The 17,720-nt window shown below is 39.8% G+C and overlaps 1 protein-coding gene and 1 long non-coding RNA gene across 2 annotated transcripts in view; both read left to right on the top strand.

Annotated features, from left to right (window-relative positions):
* Positions 1-1,447: 1,447 nt before the first annotated feature.
* Positions 1,448-4,144, top strand: LOC145660371 (uncharacterized). The gene is made up of 4 exons (XR_014126681.1): positions 1,448-2,499; positions 2,762-2,800; positions 3,025-3,438; positions 3,690-4,144. It is a non-coding gene; the product is annotated as an uncharacterized LOC145660371 (long non-coding RNA).
* A 1,631-nt stretch (positions 4,145-5,775) lies between these two features.
* Positions 5,776-17,720, top strand: part of arhgef28a (Rho guanine nucleotide exchange factor (GEF) 28a) — a 75,809-nt gene continuing 63,864 nt past the window's right edge. The window contains exons 1-2 of the mRNA XM_081714196.1: positions 5,776-6,025; positions 13,928-13,979. Of these exons, the coding sequence (XP_081570322.1) occupies positions 13,947-13,979 (33 nt within the window). The 5' untranslated portion in view covers positions 5,776-6,025; positions 13,928-13,946. The remainder of the gene's footprint in view (positions 6,026-13,927; positions 13,980-17,720) is intronic.

The following is a 17,720-nucleotide window of genomic DNA, read 5'->3' on the forward strand; positions in this document are numbered from 1 at the left end:
GTCTCCCAATCACATCTTCTCTAACAGTTAAAGTAAATCTTGGAGTGATTATGGATCCCAGTCTCTCGTTCAAAGATCATGTAAATAATATTTCTAAGACTGCCTTTCTCCACCTCAGAAACATTGCAAAGATTAGGAACATACTCTCCTCACAAGATGCAGAAAAGCTAGTCCATGCGTTAATCACTTCAAGATTGGACTACTCTACTGCCTTACTATCTGATTGTATCACCTAAGTGCCTAAACAAGCTCCAGCAGTCAGAGTTCTTACAAGAACTAGAAAATTTGATCACATCACTCCTTAGCTACTTTACACTGGCTCCCAGTAAAATTTTGCATTGATTATATAATAAGTCTAATGACCTACAAAGCACTGAATGGTCTTGCCCCACATTACCCTAGAGAACTCCTAGTGTATTATGACCACCACGTCTGCTTAGATCAAAAGGTGCAGGCTCTTTACTAGTACCAAGAATAAGAAAATCTACCGCAAGGGGCAGAGCTTTTTCTTACAAAGCTCCCACTCTATGGAATAACCTTCCTTTAAAATGTTCGAGACTCAGACAGTCTCAATAATATTTAAGGCTAGGCTGAAAACCTGAAAATCTGTACAGTCAGACATTATTTATTAATTTCCCATCTTAGGTAAAGATGTAGATCTGGGGGTCTGTGGGCATTGACAATTATGGTAAACTGGGATGTTATAATGCAGTCACTTCACCTTTCTTTTGTCGCTCAAGTTTGTTGACTGAGAGTGGCTGATGTTCCAGGGTGCCCTCACACCTGTGGTTCCTTCTGGCTCCATCCTTTTAGCTCTGCTGCCATAGCTAGATCTGCCAGAGTCTATCTTTGCACATTATAGTTCCATAATTTACACATCCCCGTACCTGGACATATCTAGTAATCTTTTCTCTCGTTCTGCTGAGGTACACATACCCCTGATGTCATGATGCTACTGAGCCTCAACCCATCTCAGCCACCGTGGCTACTCCCACCACCCCCTGCCATGGCTACTCCCTCAGAATACCAATGCGGCATGGCGATATAACTTACAGCCAGTTGTCTTCACTAAACTGCTTGACGTCCAAGTGGTCTTCACAAAACAATGTCGGGTTTATACATAATTAGAACACATTCAAGGGCAAGCCTGGCCTTTAAGGGGGGGATGGTATCCATCCTACAGAAAACACATTTTCTGAATAAACTGTATTTAGCCTCCATGTCTTTGGGAGATTCAGGTAATGATGAAATTTCACTCTGATGCAGTGCTGAAAAACTAGTGACAAATTTTGCATTGCTAACATTCTAGCTTGATATTTAGTAATAAAAAAAAAAGTGAGCACCGAGTACCAGATGTAAAAAATGGTTTCTAAATAATAAGTTATATATTCTCCTGGTTATCCTGCATGTTCTTCAATATCTACCTGCTTCAATCTTCTCTTACTTGAAGGCACCTTTTCTTCCTCATGTTTCATATATTGAAAAGGAAGCTAAGAACCATCTTTTTATTATGCCACTTTACAATACCATAAATACCATCTACACGGGGCCATAAATATAATTATACATTACTATAGAAATGTGACTTTACTTCACATAAAATAATAAATCACACTGCCGTATACATATAGGCCTACTAGTTCAAGTTGAAGTTCGGTTTATTCGTCACATACATAGTCATACACAGTATAACACGCAGTGAAATGGTGGAGAGTGCTCTGTCCAAACTGAGGAAGAGAACCAGGGGTGCATAGAGAAAAAATATATATATACAGATAAATATATATCTTCTATGTATGTACAAAAATATATTAACAATGTATGTACAATATATGTATATTATGATTATATACACAATGTACAATGTATATGGTTGGGTATATATGTACACAATCTACAGAATGTACAGATCCATTTTGTATAATACCATATCTACAGTTGTTGTGTAACAGGTTAATTGAGTATAAATCTAAATCTATATATACAGATGTACAGATATACAGTCATGTTACGTGGTGGTGGTGGTGGTCCCCACATTTTATCAGTTTCCCTGATTCAAGGCCCGAATGGCCTGTGGGAAGAAGCTCCTCTTCAGCCTCTCTGTCTTGGCCTTCAGGGATCGGAAGCGTCTCCCTGACCTCAACAGAGTTTGGCACCGCTTGTGGTAGATGGTCTGCAGGTCAGGAAGTTCCGAGTGAGTGATGCGCTCTGCTGAACGCACTACCCTTTGGAGTGCTTGTCTGTCCTGCTTGGTGCTATTCCCAAACCAGACTGTGATGTTCCCCGCGAGGATGCTCTCGATAGTGCAGGTGTAGAAGTTCCGCAGTACCTTGGAGGGCAGTCTGAAGTCCCTTAGGCATCTGAGGTGGTAAAGACGCTGACGAGCCTTCTTTGCCAGGGAGCTGGTATGGCGGGACCAGGACAGGTCCTGCGAGATGTGAACACCAAGGTACCTGAAACTATCTACTCTCTCCACCGTGGTTCCACTGATCCTCACAGGTTGGTAGTGCCGCTCCTGCTTCTTGCTGCAATCCACGATCAGCTCCTTTGTCTTACTGACGTTTACTATACCACTTTCTAATTCCCTTTGATTTTTTTTATATGTGTACCTTTGTTATAATGTTATGTCAGTGAAGCTATAGAGGAGTTACCCACACCTCACCACAAACATAAATAAAATAAATTTGACTTAACAAATACTTTCTCACTATTTGGATAACCCTTGGAACATTTCCCTTGTTGAATCTCCACCATTCCATAGGATCCATCTCACCATCTTCACCATCTTTGGTGTGGACAGGTAGGCCTTATAGTTCCTCTTTTATTGCCTATTTTAGAGGTAGGGAAAGAGATGTAGCGGCAACTGAAGTTACAACACCTGAGGTTTTCAAAAAGCTGCCCAGGAATTTCTTCATTTTCTCTGTTGATGTATGTTATTCTGCTTCAGGGCTCTTTGATGAATTCTTTGATGAGGGAGGAGATGCTGCTTTATGCTTTTGCTATATTTGTACATTTGTTCTGCAGGGACTCCAGCTCAGACACAGCTCTTGCTTGTATTCCTTCTTTCTTATCACTGTCAATGTATTGGGTCTTGAACTTTGGATCAACAAGCATAACCACAACCACCAGGGCATCAGTTGTGGGATCCTGGTATTTGTCAATGAGGTAGTCAGGAATTGTCGTCCATCATTTTTGTTAGCTCACTGTCATCATTCAGGTTCAAGACTCTGACTTTGAGCAGGTGACACACTGACTTGATGTATGACAAGCTCACATAGTCTTCACCAGAGAGTGCATCAATGAAATCCCTCTGTGGACCCAAGGCCTTATTGATGGACTCCATCACATCAGGATCTTGCCATGATGGTGCCAAGTGCCTTCTCTTCTTATCTGCCTGCATGATCTGAGAAATGGCCTTTTTCTGGTCCAACAGTCATGGTGAGTCTGGTACCCTGTTTTGTTAGTGATTCTGTGATGAGTTTCTGTTGAGATTTGTTTCAGTTCTGTTTGAGCCTTACACAACACCCTCTTTTTCCAGCTGATGGATAATGTGCTGACCACTTTCTTGCAGACAGATGTCTGATAAACACGAGGGTCTTTGGCACTTTTTTCTAATAAAATGAAGAATAAGATTTATTAATCCGTTTTAACCTAAATCATCACACTGTAACTTCTAACTCACATTGTAGATATCTCAAGCCCCAGGGGTAAGGGGCAGCCACTGGAGACAGGAGGTCTGGAGCCCTGGATGCATAATGGAAGCTCGAGGCAGATCTGGAAGTGCCTAAGCGGCAGTAGCTGACACCAAAATGGTGTCAGCAATACAATTGGACTTGGACTTGGATATCCGAAAAGGTACTTTGTGACGATGGCTGTTGTAAAAAAAACACTATATATAAATTAATTTGACTATGATATTACAGAGAACTACATATTAATTACAACAACAGAGAATAACTGGGTTACTTGTGTACTGTGCACTTAAACTCTTTGTAATGTGAAGACAGTGGACAGTGGACAATACAACTCTCACTCACAGCCCTGGTCCCTGTCAAAACCAGGTCTTGTTATACTATGAACCAAGAGTACTTTACTGCAGATCTACACCTGAATACAAACAGGAAAGTGAAATGAGAGAATCTGCATGTCAGATGCTGTTGTGTGAGTAAAAGAATTGTAATCTTAATGTTCAATGATTTACAACACAAACAGCTCTGTGTTTCTGTTATCAATCCATTTATACATTAAAGCATTTTTGGGTTTTCCATGTATACATTAATGGGTTTAATAAAAGTACTCACAGGGAAATCCAAAAACTGTCATAAAACAAGCCAGGTCCAATACCAATAAAAACAAGCAAACAGATAGACAAATCCTACAGGGAACAGGCAATAGATCAAAAACAGGGAAACCAGACTTAACTCCAAAATCACAAACAAGTACAAAGAATAATAGATTAGAAACTGACATAAGATGATTGAGACTTGACAATAAGAGACTGACACAGGTAGGTATAAATAAACAAAAACATTAGGCATAACTAGACACAGGTGAAACTAATAGATGGGATATTGGGAACGGACAGGGTGTTTATGGGGAATGTAGTTTACACGAGGCTGGCTGGAGACTACAGATATGACAACTGAATAATATAAATAAATCAATACAAAGTACTAAATATTGATTGCTTGATCAAATTCATGCCTTTTACAAAACTTAAAAATAGAATCTGAAATATTGCATTAGGCTATCTTTACTGTTACTGTTACTGTCTTTACTTGTTACTGTCGTTATCTTATTTATTTTTCTATAAATAAATAGATACATGAATTATTAATTAAATACAATAAATGACTAAATAACAACTTTAAATATTAACAGATTCCTGATGTAAGAACAAAATAATTAGCTAGATCCTATGTGTTATTGAACATAATATAGGAGACTTTTTAAAATGTCATATATTATAAGAATATACTTCAACTATACTTCACTTCATGGTGTTTCCATAGATCACCTCTAGATGGTGCACTGCTAACATATATTTCCTAGTCAAGCACCAATTGGCTTTCCAAATAGATTTCTGACTGAGATATGAGGTCCTCAGAATTTGCCCAACCCTCTGAGGAAGATACAGGAAGGGTGGGAGCCCTCATTGGTTACCCTAGAGTTTCCTGTTTAGTTGCCAGGGGCATTTTGATGACTTGATCCTGAGTGATTCCTTTTTAAAGATGCTGAAATGATCTGTGACTCTTTGGAGAAATATACTGTATTTTATACTCAGAGAATAGAATTTATTTATAACAGAATTAACTCCATAAGGTCTTTGGAATTAAAAGGATGTATATTGCATACATATAATTTTCAATTACTTTTGAACAGAAGCTCAATTACATTGCCCGAATTACACTGTTTCAAATCAGCATATACTTTTAAAAATCTTTTGAGAAATGAGATGAGGTATGATCTGATTCGTGTAACTAGAGTAGAAGAACTGTAGATAAAAATACATACTGGCTGAGCTGATGGTCTCTAATATGAGATACGTACTAGAGCATAATACAGAATATGACCATTGCCGTGCTGCATTCGTGTTTGACAGGCGAAGCCAGTTTTACGAACGAACAGCGCATCTTAATCAAGCTACCTATCCAGTGAACATCTGTTGCGTGTTGTAGTGGAGAGGGTTAAGGACGCAGAACACCCAGTGTGCGTCAAAACCAGGTTCAAACACGTGACTGCTGTAGCTGTGTTTCCCTCCGTGACACCGATCCCCGGGGAAGGGCTATAACGCCGGGTACCGCCGAACTGAGACGCTGGAAGTCGGCAGCGGTAACGCTTACACATAGCAGTACCCATGCATATCGGGCATCTTGCTTAACCTAATTTTCGTCTAAACTATATTGTATAACGTTCATCAGTAGCAAGTGCTTTGGAAATGCCTGTTTTAATGAAACCGGATTGTTTACAGCAGTAAATCGGCGTTGTTTGTGAAGTTTTAGAACTCTCCGTTGCATGGACTGAGGTAAGTTTACACAAAAGTGTTCAGGTGCGACATGTCCACACGCTGTGGGCTAATATCGTAAAGTAAAGGTATTTCACATGCTAACGACAATGTATCCTGAAGTTGTTTGCGACAAGGCACTGTATATGACATGTTATGTATAGTCGGTTACCCTGACCAACCTAGAATTGTTCTAGGTAATGAAACCGCCTACGCAAACGCCATTGAAAGCTGTTTGGTGGTTGACAAGTGGGAACCATGGGAACTAGTACCTGAGTCTAACTGTTTTTTTCTTTACATAAACGCTTGAATGACTCATTGAAAAGCTTGAATGAATCATTCCAAAATCATCTGTCATTACCATTTTTAAATAGGCATATCTGACATAGTTTGGCTGTTGTTCAGCTGAGTTAACATTTTAGTTTTGGGTGAATATGCGAACAGTACGACCTTAAACCCAGACTCGTACTCAAGGTGCAGTTCAGCAGTTATTCGTTTCAGGCTAGTGTGCTATAAATTATTATACTACACATTATTAAATTATTATACTAAGCTCTGTGTGAGTCTGCTGTTCTAAGCAACCTGTAAAGAGCCTTTAAACAGCCTAGTACGTTTTCTTTCTTATCGTGCGCTCGCATGTGCAAGCAGTTTCCACTACGGCAGTGTGAGAGAATTTCCTCAACACATTCGTACTCCCCGATAGCACATCACATGTCGCTTTGATGTGACTACCTTTTTAAATATTTTCACATCACACTACCTGGTTCATCTAGTTTAGAAGTGCACGCACGTCAAATGTGAAAGTGGAACAGATTATAGCACATATAGTAAATAATACCTATTGATGTTGCATAAAGAAATGTGGATATTTCTGTTCTTAGTTTTCAGTCATTCTGTCATTATAAGTAATTCTGCATTGAAGCCTTGTTTCTCCGAACACATGTAAGAGTTGCTGTATGAGGTACAAATAGCAGTTTGTCAGAAAAGGGGAGGCAGGGCCCAGTCCAGTGTGTCCTGATTATCAGGAGAGATTTTACTTCCTCCTTCCTTATGGCAGTGGCCCTCCATATATTATATGGACTGTAGGGCCAGAGATGAACTCCAAGACAAAGACAATTTAAAGCCCTGTCCTACTTGTTTATCAAACAGTATTTAATTATCAGGCAAAGTGGCAATTTATATATATATATATTATATATTATAAAGCAGGAAAGAGCAGTTATGTAGAAAATTGATTCAAAATGTACTGCCACAAACACACAGGCAGAACTCCCACATTGTAACTTACCAGGAGTAAAGCCAGAATGCAGTGTGATTTCACTGAACCCTACTTTCTCATAGCAGGAACAGAGACTCCCGTTAGTACTTACTATATTTAATTAAGTCAGGTTGGTGTATTTTAAGTGAGCTTGGAATGGGCTTCTCTTTGTTTGTGTGTGCATTATATTTTGTTTGCAAGTGTGTAGTGTTTTAATTTTTTTTGTTCCAGACATCACACACAAGACTGCACTTACACGTGCTTTTGAAAACCATATACCTGAGGGGAAAAACAGACAAGGAAATGATCAGTGAATTTAATATATTTTTGTCAGCATAATGGTTGCATTGTGATTTACACAATGCAAAATATCTACAATGCAAAATATAAAGCAATAAACAAAATCAGCCACATGTATATAACTTGCAGATCACAGGCTCAAATAAAAAATTAATTGTTGTATGATTCCAGTGTCTGTGGCAGTTATATGTTTGTGTAGATACATGCTGATACTCATTGATGTTTGTTTTTTGTAGTTATTCCCAATAAATGTGCTATTATTGGCCACAACGGAAGCAGTATAACATATTCTTTCTTTTATTCAGTAATTAATTCAGTTACTTGTCAGATGTCTCTTGGGTTGTTTTGATTGTAGTAATGCTGCAATTTAGGTCACATATACTATACTACATTAGGACCAGCTTTGCTTGCATAGCCCAGTGTAGTGACAGTGTCTGGTCAGTTTCATTGTCTTCTGATAATGTAGTGCAGGTCTGTTTGTGATTTGTGTTTTAATAACGTGGAATTTAAGTGTCTGGACAAAGTCAGGTCAGTTTCTTTTAGAAAAACTAGTAGTCATCAAGCAGTCAGTTGCTCAGTTTGCCTGATACTCTGCATCTTTCTTTCTTTCTTTCCCTCTTTCTTTTACAGTAGTTGCACAGATTTCATAGCAAATTCCCATTCCCTCAAAATCCTGCGTGTGTCTGTACCAGGATGGTTGGATGAGAATCAACAGTTTAGGCATGTTTTTGAAACAGCAGCATATTGTTTTCTTTATGCCAGATACATCATAAAGGCCCTGATAACCATCCCCATGACCGTGTGCGTGCGTGCGCGTGTGTATGTGTGTGTGTGTGTGTGTGTGTGTGTGTGTGTGTGTGTGTGTGTGTGTGTGTGTGTGTGTGTGTGTGTGTGTGTGTGTGTGTGTGTGTGTGTGTGTGCGCGTGTGTGTGAAAGTTCTAATATTGTCTACTCTCATGTCATGCTGTCCAACTATTAGAGACAAACATGAACATAACACATCACACCTATGCAGGTGTCCTGGATGAAGAATCCTATACTTGATTTAACAGCAGTTCGTGCATTATCTCTTGGCTTGTCCTTTAGATTCTTTGGCTAACTGCAGAACAAGTTTAGTATTCTTTTGTTAGATTAACTGAGGTTGAAATTACAAAGTTTTTTCTTGTTGTTTTGCTCTTACAGAAGAGTGAATAACTTGTACCCACTGTCTGATCTGCATATTAAAAGTCATCTTTCTCTAAGCCTCAGCCTGAACATTGTCACATTGGCCGAACCCCAAGCACACTACAACACCAAACATGCTGTTCATCACCCGGCTATCGACTCAACCAATCATACACATTCCTTCAGATCCTCATCACCGGAATATTTTATATTGCAACCTCAACCAGATATCTAGAAAATATGCATACCTGTTACCGCATGTCCCTGTCGTCCTAGAACAGTTTAGAGGAGCCAAATACTTCACCAAATTAGACCTCCGTAGTGCATACAACCTGATACGTATAAAAAAAAGGAGACGAGTGGAAGACTGCCTTCAGAACCACCAGGGGTCACTATGAATATAAAGTTATGACTTATGGTCTCAGTGTAGCGCCATCTGTCTTCCATCAACGACACACTTCGTGAATACATAGTATGTGATCGTGTATATCGATGACATCCTCATATACTCACAGGATCTGGAATTTCACATATGAAACGGCCATTCTGTTTTGAAGAAACTCCTGGTCAATGGACTGTGTGTGAAAGGAGAGAAATGTGAGTTCCATTTCACTACTATGACCTTCTTGGGATATGTAATCAACCAGGGCGATATCACCATGGATGACCATTCTCACTTGGCCCACACCCACCATAGTCAAGAAGCTCCAGAGTTTCCTTGATTTTGCAAACTTCTACCGACACTTCATTAGGAACTTCAGTAGCATAGCAGCTCCTCTTACAGCCCTCCTGAAAGGAGCAGCAACCAAGCTCCACTGGAGCCAAGAGGCAGTGCAAGCATTCAGACAGCTAAAGGAAGCATTTACCACTGCTCCCCTTCTTCGACATCCTTACCCATCTATCCCGTTTGTGGTGGAGGTAGACGCCTTGAACATACGCGTAGGGGCTGTTCTATCTCAGAGACACGAGGCTTCCAAACTACACCCCTTGATGTATTTTTCCCGTGAACTGTCCCCGGCTGAACGTAACTATGGAATAGGAGAATGTGAACTATTAGCCATCAAACTGGCTTTAGAAGAATGGAAGCACTGGAGGGGCCTAACCAACCATTGTTTTGTGATCACAGATCACTGGAATTTGGAATATATGCGGTCAGCCAAACGGTTGAATGTTTGGTCATTGTTCTTTTCTAGATTCTATTTCAGGATTATGTCTCGTCTGGGGTACCGCAATACTAAAGCTGATGCCCTGTCCTGCATTTACCCAGGGGAGATGGAGGAGGACTCTAACGACCAGGAAAACATCCTTCCCACCTGGGTACATTTGGCATCCATATGTTGGGAGATAGACGAGGAAATTGAACAAGCCACACAAGGTACCATCATCCCAAAAGATTGTCCTGCAGGGAGACGTTACGTAGCGGTGTCATGTTGGGATTGGCTGTTAACCTGGGCTCATTCTTCACTCACTACGGGACATTCCGGTGAGACTAGCACTCAACAGCTCCTTGCTAGCCGATATAGGTGGGAGACGATCACAAGCGACTTACACAAGTACGTTTCTTCCTGTTCTGTAAGCAGCTAAAGCAAAACCCCTAAGACTCTACCTGCAGGTAAATTCATGCCACTCCCCATTCCCGAGAGACCCTGGTCCCATATAGCCATTGATTTCATCACTGACCTACCCTGCTCAAATGGCGTATGATTTATTGCCTTCCCTGGATTACCCACAGTTCTTCAGACAGCAGACACCCTGTTCAACCAAGTGTTCCGTATATTCGGCATCCTGGAAGACATCTTGTTGGACCGGGGACCTCAATTCATGTCCCTATGTGGTCAGCCTTTTTTGAACACATAGGAGTTGCCATTAGCCTTACGTCCAGTTATCACCCACAGTCCAATGGCCAATGCGAACGGACTAATCAAGAATTAAACAAGTTCCTGCACTGTTTTTGTTTGTGCAATCCCTCAGACTGGTCCACTTTCCTTCCTTTGGCAGAAATCGCCCAAAACTTGCTCATGAGTTCCTCCATTAACATAACGCCTTTTGAGTGTTTCCTAGGCTACCAGCCCCTGATGGCCCCGTGGACCTTGATCACGACCGATATCCCCACTGTGGATGAATGGATGCAATGCAGTGAGAGGGTATGGGAGGAGACACACCAGCGAATTGAACACGCACTCCAATGATATAAGGAACTAGCAGATAGACATAGAGGAACTACTCCTGTATATCAGCCATGAGACTGTGTATGGTTCTCTACGCGGGATTTCCGTAAACCGGGTTCATGTCGCAAACTGGGTTCTAAGTATATCGGTCCCTTCGAAGTACACAAACGCATAAATGAAGTGACTTACCAACTCAATCTGCCTGCACATTACCGGATTTCTAGGTCATTCCATGTCTCGCTTCTCAAGCCTGTCATTCCAGGTCCTTTGGATGAGGTGTCTCCCGGCGACACTCCACCTCAACCGGTTGACTATGACGGCACCCTGGTGTATGCAGTACGTCACATTCTGGACTCCAGGAGACAAGGGAATTTGGTCCAGTACCTGGTTGATTGGGAGGGGTTTGGTCTTGAGGAACAGAGCTGGGTCCCTCATTGTGATGTCCTGGATCCTGACAGGCCTGCTCCTCGTTCTCGGAGATGCCCTCGCCGTCTTCCTTCTGGAGGTTTTCGGGCAGGTTCGGCCGTCTTATGCACCGGTCATTGGTTGTTGCGGGCGTCCTCATACCTCGGCCGTCCCAGACTCTTTGGGGGGAGTACTGTCGTGTCAGCTGAACCCCAAGCACACTACAACACCCAACATGTTGTCCGTCACCCGGCTAACGACTCAACCAATCATACACGTTCCTTCAGATCCTCATCACTGGAATATTGGTATCACCTGTTTCTCTGCATTCAACTGTATTTAAACTTGCCTAGAACTTCCCAGTATTGTGAAGTATTGACACTAGTATCTACTGTGCATACCAAGAGTTCTTTTCTTGATTTCTATCCTGTGTATCGGTTTTGTTTTTTGCTTTTCTGACTTCTGATTTTTGCCTTCCCCTTTTTGGAATAGTTTTCCTGGTTTATGATTGCTCTGGTTTTTTTTGGACTCGGACTGTTTACCTTAATGATTTGGATTACCCCTGTCTTTGCTTTCTTGGTTTTGACCCTGGCTTGTTCATCAACCACAAACTTAGAATACAATAAATCCATCGCTCTACAATCCATCTGCTAGCATCTGACCTTGCTTGCCCCATCACAAACACTACACCACAGTGATAGATAGCATCTGAAAGCATCTGTGGGGCAGTGGTGCCTCAGTGGTACTTGACTAGTAATCAGAAGGTTGCCAGTTCAAGCCCCATCACTCGCAAGTTGCCATTGTTGGTCCCTTGAGCAAGGCCCTTTCATCTCAGTCATAATTGTAAGTCGCATTGGATAAAAGCATCAGCTAAATGCTGTAAATGTAAATCTGTGGTCTCTTTCTCTGTACATGTCTATGTTTACCCAGCCTCCTGGATGTTTTCCACTGTGCTGCTGATATCCATCACATGGTGCACCATCATGCAGTAATAATGAGTTGGTTGATTTGTGAACTAGTGTGTGTGCACATGGCGCTGTGTGAGTGGCTGAAACAGTCATATAGAGTTACAGCCAGGTGTCAACAGAATGCCACGGAGATGCCATTTTGCCAAAAATGAGGGACCTGAAATCGTAAACTGTAATTTAGTCATAACCCCTTAGTCAGCTTAAAGATGTTATGAGAAATAGTAATCAAAACAAAAACAAAAATGCTTTAGCTAAACTGTCATATTTTTTTCTAAAATAGATACTCTGAGGAAAAATGTCACAGTGACTGTCCTGCACACTGTCAATAACAATAAAAAAAGTGCAGCACAGTTTCTTTACTAATAACCAATTAGGAAATTTCTCTACAGGCAGATGGCCTGTTCTGCCTGTTAGTTGTTTTGTACTTGCATGAGCTGCACTTAGACAGGTAGTATATGGGAGGGGTTGTGAAGAGACATAATGTATGGCGTTAAGTAAAGAGAGGGTGGATAATATTCCCCTTATAGTGGAGGTTAGTGAGACCTGTGAACATTGCTTCACGAACACTGCAAGCAATCACTAGGTTGATGCATAATATCATAACGCAAATAATGTTGTTTCCAAACTGGTAAGCAAAATGGGATGATACAGACTTTTCACTAACAGGCGTCTATAAGTCTTAAAATAGCATGCTGGTGCTTGAATAAGACATTTAGTTATTTACAGTGAGCCAGCCACCCAGGTGAAGGCAATCTTATTTGTACAGCACCTTTCATATCCAGTGGCAATTCAAAGTATTTAATACTAAAATGTTTATTACTAAAATGTACTAATACTACAAAATGTAATAAGATTTTTATTATACTTGTATACAAAATTATACTTTTAACCGCATTTTGTTTGTATTGGAAGCTTCTGTAATAGAAGCCAGATTCACTGAATCTTTTTTGCTTTGGGAATTTGACTTAATTAAAGAGAATGCCAGATGAACCTGTGAGTAAGCAAATCATATTGAAACATTGGTTGATCATAGTGTGTGGTATTAGATACTAAACTGTAAATACTTTTTTTTTTTTTTTTTTGCTGGCATTGCACTTCGCTTGTGGCTATACTACAACCAAAAGTTCTTTTGTGACTAACCAAGCTAGCCAAGCACTTTTGTGAATCTTCCCACTGTTTATAGTGAAATTTAGCCTTAAATTCTGCTGTACCCTTTTTGTTCTTTTGTGTACTATTTGCATTCTCTTTCTCATGCTCTCTCTATCTCATACTCTCTCGCTCTCTCTCATGCTATCTCTCTCTCTCTCTCTCTCTCTCTCTCTCTCTCTCTCTCTCTCTCTCTCTCTATCAATGACCCCAGTTGAATGTCATGTTTTGTTTTTGGTGAATAGACATTTGTCCTCTCTGTGTTTTCCTAACCAGCCTCTGTGTGTGGAAGGCATACTGGCACACTGCAGTTTCGGTATGCTTTGCACAGATGATTATTTAGGCTCCCTGTGTTTTCCTAACCAGCTTCTGTGTGTGGAAAGCACACTGGCACATTGCAGTTGGGTATGCTTTGAACATATGGCTTGGCCTGTGTTGAGCAGGTATTTTTGTGCAGATGTATTTTCATCCCTCTGGCCCTTATTTTTAATAACTAAATGTGCTTTCTTTGCAGATGAGGGTATAATGATCTGATGGAGTTGAGTAGACAAGAGGTGCCTCTTTATGTGAGTATCAGAAACAAAGTTTTTCAGTTTCTTTTTTTAGATCTGTCTATCTCTCATTTTCTCTCTATTTTATGTGGGAGAACACGTGCCTGGTGACAATGAAGTCAGCAAAAAAGAATGTCTATAACTTCAGTTGTCCACTCATGTAGGCATCCAAATCTTCTAAATCTTCAGTGTTTTTGCTCTCTCTGTCTTTGTGTGTGTCTCTCTCTCCCATGTGAAATTCTATCCCTTTCATTGTTTTGTATCTTTGTTCTCCTGGGATCTGTCCTTTCATTCTGTCTGCTTGCCAAATGACAGTACTTATTTATTTGAGGCCTTGCCTGTTCCTTCCCTGTGTGTTTGTCTGTATATATCAAGGACATTAAGAGAGATTCATTTTCTCTGATCCTCTTTCTCAACCCCTTTAGTCACTTATAACAAAATTCTTACCTGTGCATACTAATAGTTTATTATTCAAAATGTAATGCAAAAGTAATAATATCTAATACAATTTTGCCTAAATTGCCTAAATAATCTGTGTTAACATCCATAGCAGGAAGTTTAATGTTTAATTAACACATAGCAAACATTAAACTAGACTGAACTAACACATAAAAGCTAAAAGCTTTAATTTGGCCATTTGCGATAGGGCCCCTGGAACGTGGCTAAACATTCCCTCAGTGTATATTGGAAATGATTAACAAACTTCACAACTCACTTAAGAATGCTGATAGCTTATAATTTTAATCTTTTCCTGAATGGTTACTGTGCAGCCTTTGGTAGAAAAAAACATGATATAGCATGAAGAACAGACAGTTGTAAAGCAATAGTAAGTCTTTGTAATACAAAAAACAGAGTTCTTGCTGCTATGCTTGTGCACAGGGACACCAAAGTAGTTGCTAAGAAATAAAGCAATTTCAGGTTCAACATGGCTACTACTACAATTTTTTTGCCATGTGATGTTTTTTGTCCAGTTTTATATATGAGAAAACCTCAGGTTGCGACTACTAAGTATATGGAATCAGTGTTAAATACATAATCATACTTAAGGCTGAGCAACAGAATGCATGAGTGCAGAAGAGAGACTGTGTGTATGTAGCCTGTGGTTGTTCTTCTGTGTGTGCCTAGGAGAAAGTGTTATTCCAACTGGATATGTTTAGGGTTTATGGTGCACTCACATAATGTCAACTTAAAAGCTGTGGCTCAATAGACAAATGGGCTCATTCACTGGAGCTAAAAGCACTTTTGTGTGTGTGTGTGCCTATGTGAGTGTGAATAATAGTCAGCCTGTGCCGTGTTAAATGCTTTCAGGTGTCCTTGAGAATTCAGCCGGTCAAGTGTTTCCCTCACAGGACTATATGGTTAGGTTGTGCTATTCTGTGTAAACAAAGAATCAAGTAATCACTGAAACCATTCATTCTTGTTGCATGAGTAAGAATATCTCTCGCAGCTATCTCTATGTAAAATTTGCATAGTTGAATGAGTGCTGTAGAATAAGTCTTCATCCTCACGTGGACCCATTTTCTTGTCTGGGCAGCATAATTGAAAGGCTTTTCTGACTAACTGTTAGAACTTTGGCCTCCTATGCCAAAGGCCCATCAACTGAACACTGAAAAGGTTACGAGGCTATTAACCAAACATATTTCCTCTAATTTTGTAATATGACATTATGAACATGGCTGAACACTGTGTAATGATGTCTTTTTAAGCTGGTTTCTTATTCATTATTCATTGTTTATTAAATTATAATAAGCAATGACAGGTATGGGAGCTGAAATGGTAATAAGAAATGAAGTCTGGCTGCATGTAAAAAAACAAATATGTTGCACTAACAAAAAATTGCATAGTTGAAAATTCTGACATTAATCACATTACCGCTTGCATAGCTCCAACCTTAGCCAAACTACAAGACACCTCCCAACTTAGGTAAACGCACAGAAAAAGCTTAGGGCAGATTCATCCTGCAATTTCAGCCATTAGCTCCCTTAGCCAGCTAGTGTTCCCAGACTTCCTCTAAATAGTGTGACCTGTGAGAAATATCCGAAGCATCTCTTCATGCATCACTGTAATATCAGGGGCTTACTAAGACATGTCCCTGTTTGAGCTCCTGGGAGTTTCTGAATGTTATATAGCTTAATGGAATCAAGCAGTTTTTTTGCTGATTAAGCAGCAAACATCCAGCAGGCTTACTGTTTTGGAAACTTGACAATGTTTTTGAATGGATGATTATTTAGATCAAGAACTATTTGTTATCTTGGGTGACCTGGTGAAACAAAGCTCCCAATGTAATAACCCATTATGGTTCTGGAATGCCTGAAACATGAAGCATTGAGTGAGTCCCTGCATTATAAAAACCGTCATTTTTCACAGGATATGATGAAATATTTACATTACTAGATGGGTTTAACTAATACACTGGCAAGCCAGTGCATATTATGTATATTTTGTAGTCCTGTTATGAAGCGAATGCAGACTATGTAATCATTCTGAGCAGTGAGGGACAATAATGTCAGACTTAATAATATTGTGAAATTCAGTGCAGCTACCAGTTCTACCTGTGAACTAGCTAGTGCATTTGGACTGTGCAATGTGACAATGTTTCGAAGGTACTTTGTGCCTAAGAAATATTATAAGTCAAGTCTGTTTTTCATCCAAATGGCTGGTGGTATATGAGAATTTGGATATACAGTCACATTAGTATAAAGTTTGTATTTTAGGCACTTGGCCAGCATCACATTTTTTTACATTTGGTTCACAAATACGTCAATCACAGCCATTATCTGTGATTCCTAAGAAAAGGAAAGGTACAATGATCAAAGAAAATTTAACAAGAGATTATCTCTAATAACAAAGACTAATGAAAGATTCCCCTCAGCCTCATAATTTAAGGGATTTAATTTGGCCTTTTAAAGCAGCATTTTCTACTCTAATATTACCTTGATCTTGTGCTGCTCATTCATGTGACTTTCTTTGAAACCATTTGAAACTGAATTCATTTTTAAAGTGTTATTTTCAAAGTAGAACTGGCATGCAAACTTGAATACTACAGTACACAAATGCCATGTACAAGAATATTAACTACATGTAGATCACGTAGGAGATTTTCCAGTAAATGCAACAATAAGAAAAATGATTCATTTGAACTCCTTGTGTATAATGATATTTGCCTTTTATATTTCGGTATGTAGCTCTGTAAACTCACACCCTAATACCAGACCTGTGTACTGAATACCTGGATAGCAGAAAGTACAACAGATGTTTCCCTTTTAATTTAGTCCTGCAGTTCAGACAATGAGCACTTGCGTGAAACAGTACAGTGCTGCCATGTCAACAGGCTCCGGGAAGGAGTATAAACAGTCTGGAAATGTTTTTCAGGTGCAGCAAATCTTGCAGAATCTCCAGCTGATGGAGCTGCTAGCACAAAAAATGGCCAAAACTGAAGCAACATAAAATAATATTCGGACTTTTTACAACCTGCGCACAGTTGTTGGTATCAGTGCCAGTGTATAATAATAATAATAATAAATAACAACAACAACAACAACAACAACAACAATAATAATTTCAGTTTATATAGTGCCTTTCATAAATCTATGGACGCTTCACTTTTAAGAGGGAAAAACCTAGGAAAAATAATGTGAAGTAAAGAGGAAAGTTCTGGGTTGATTTTTAAAGATAGACATGAGTAGAAAAGTTACTAAGAGATTCTGGCAGTGTTCCAATGCTGTTGAGCAGCACCACTGAAGGATCTGCCATCCA

This window comes from Electrophorus electricus, chromosome 1, assembly GCF_041902795.1.
Source record: "Electrophorus electricus isolate QZ-2024a chromosome 1, ASM4190279v1, whole genome shotgun sequence".
Classification (NCBI taxonomy): Eukaryota; Metazoa; Chordata; class Actinopteri; order Gymnotiformes; family Gymnotidae; genus Electrophorus; species Electrophorus electricus.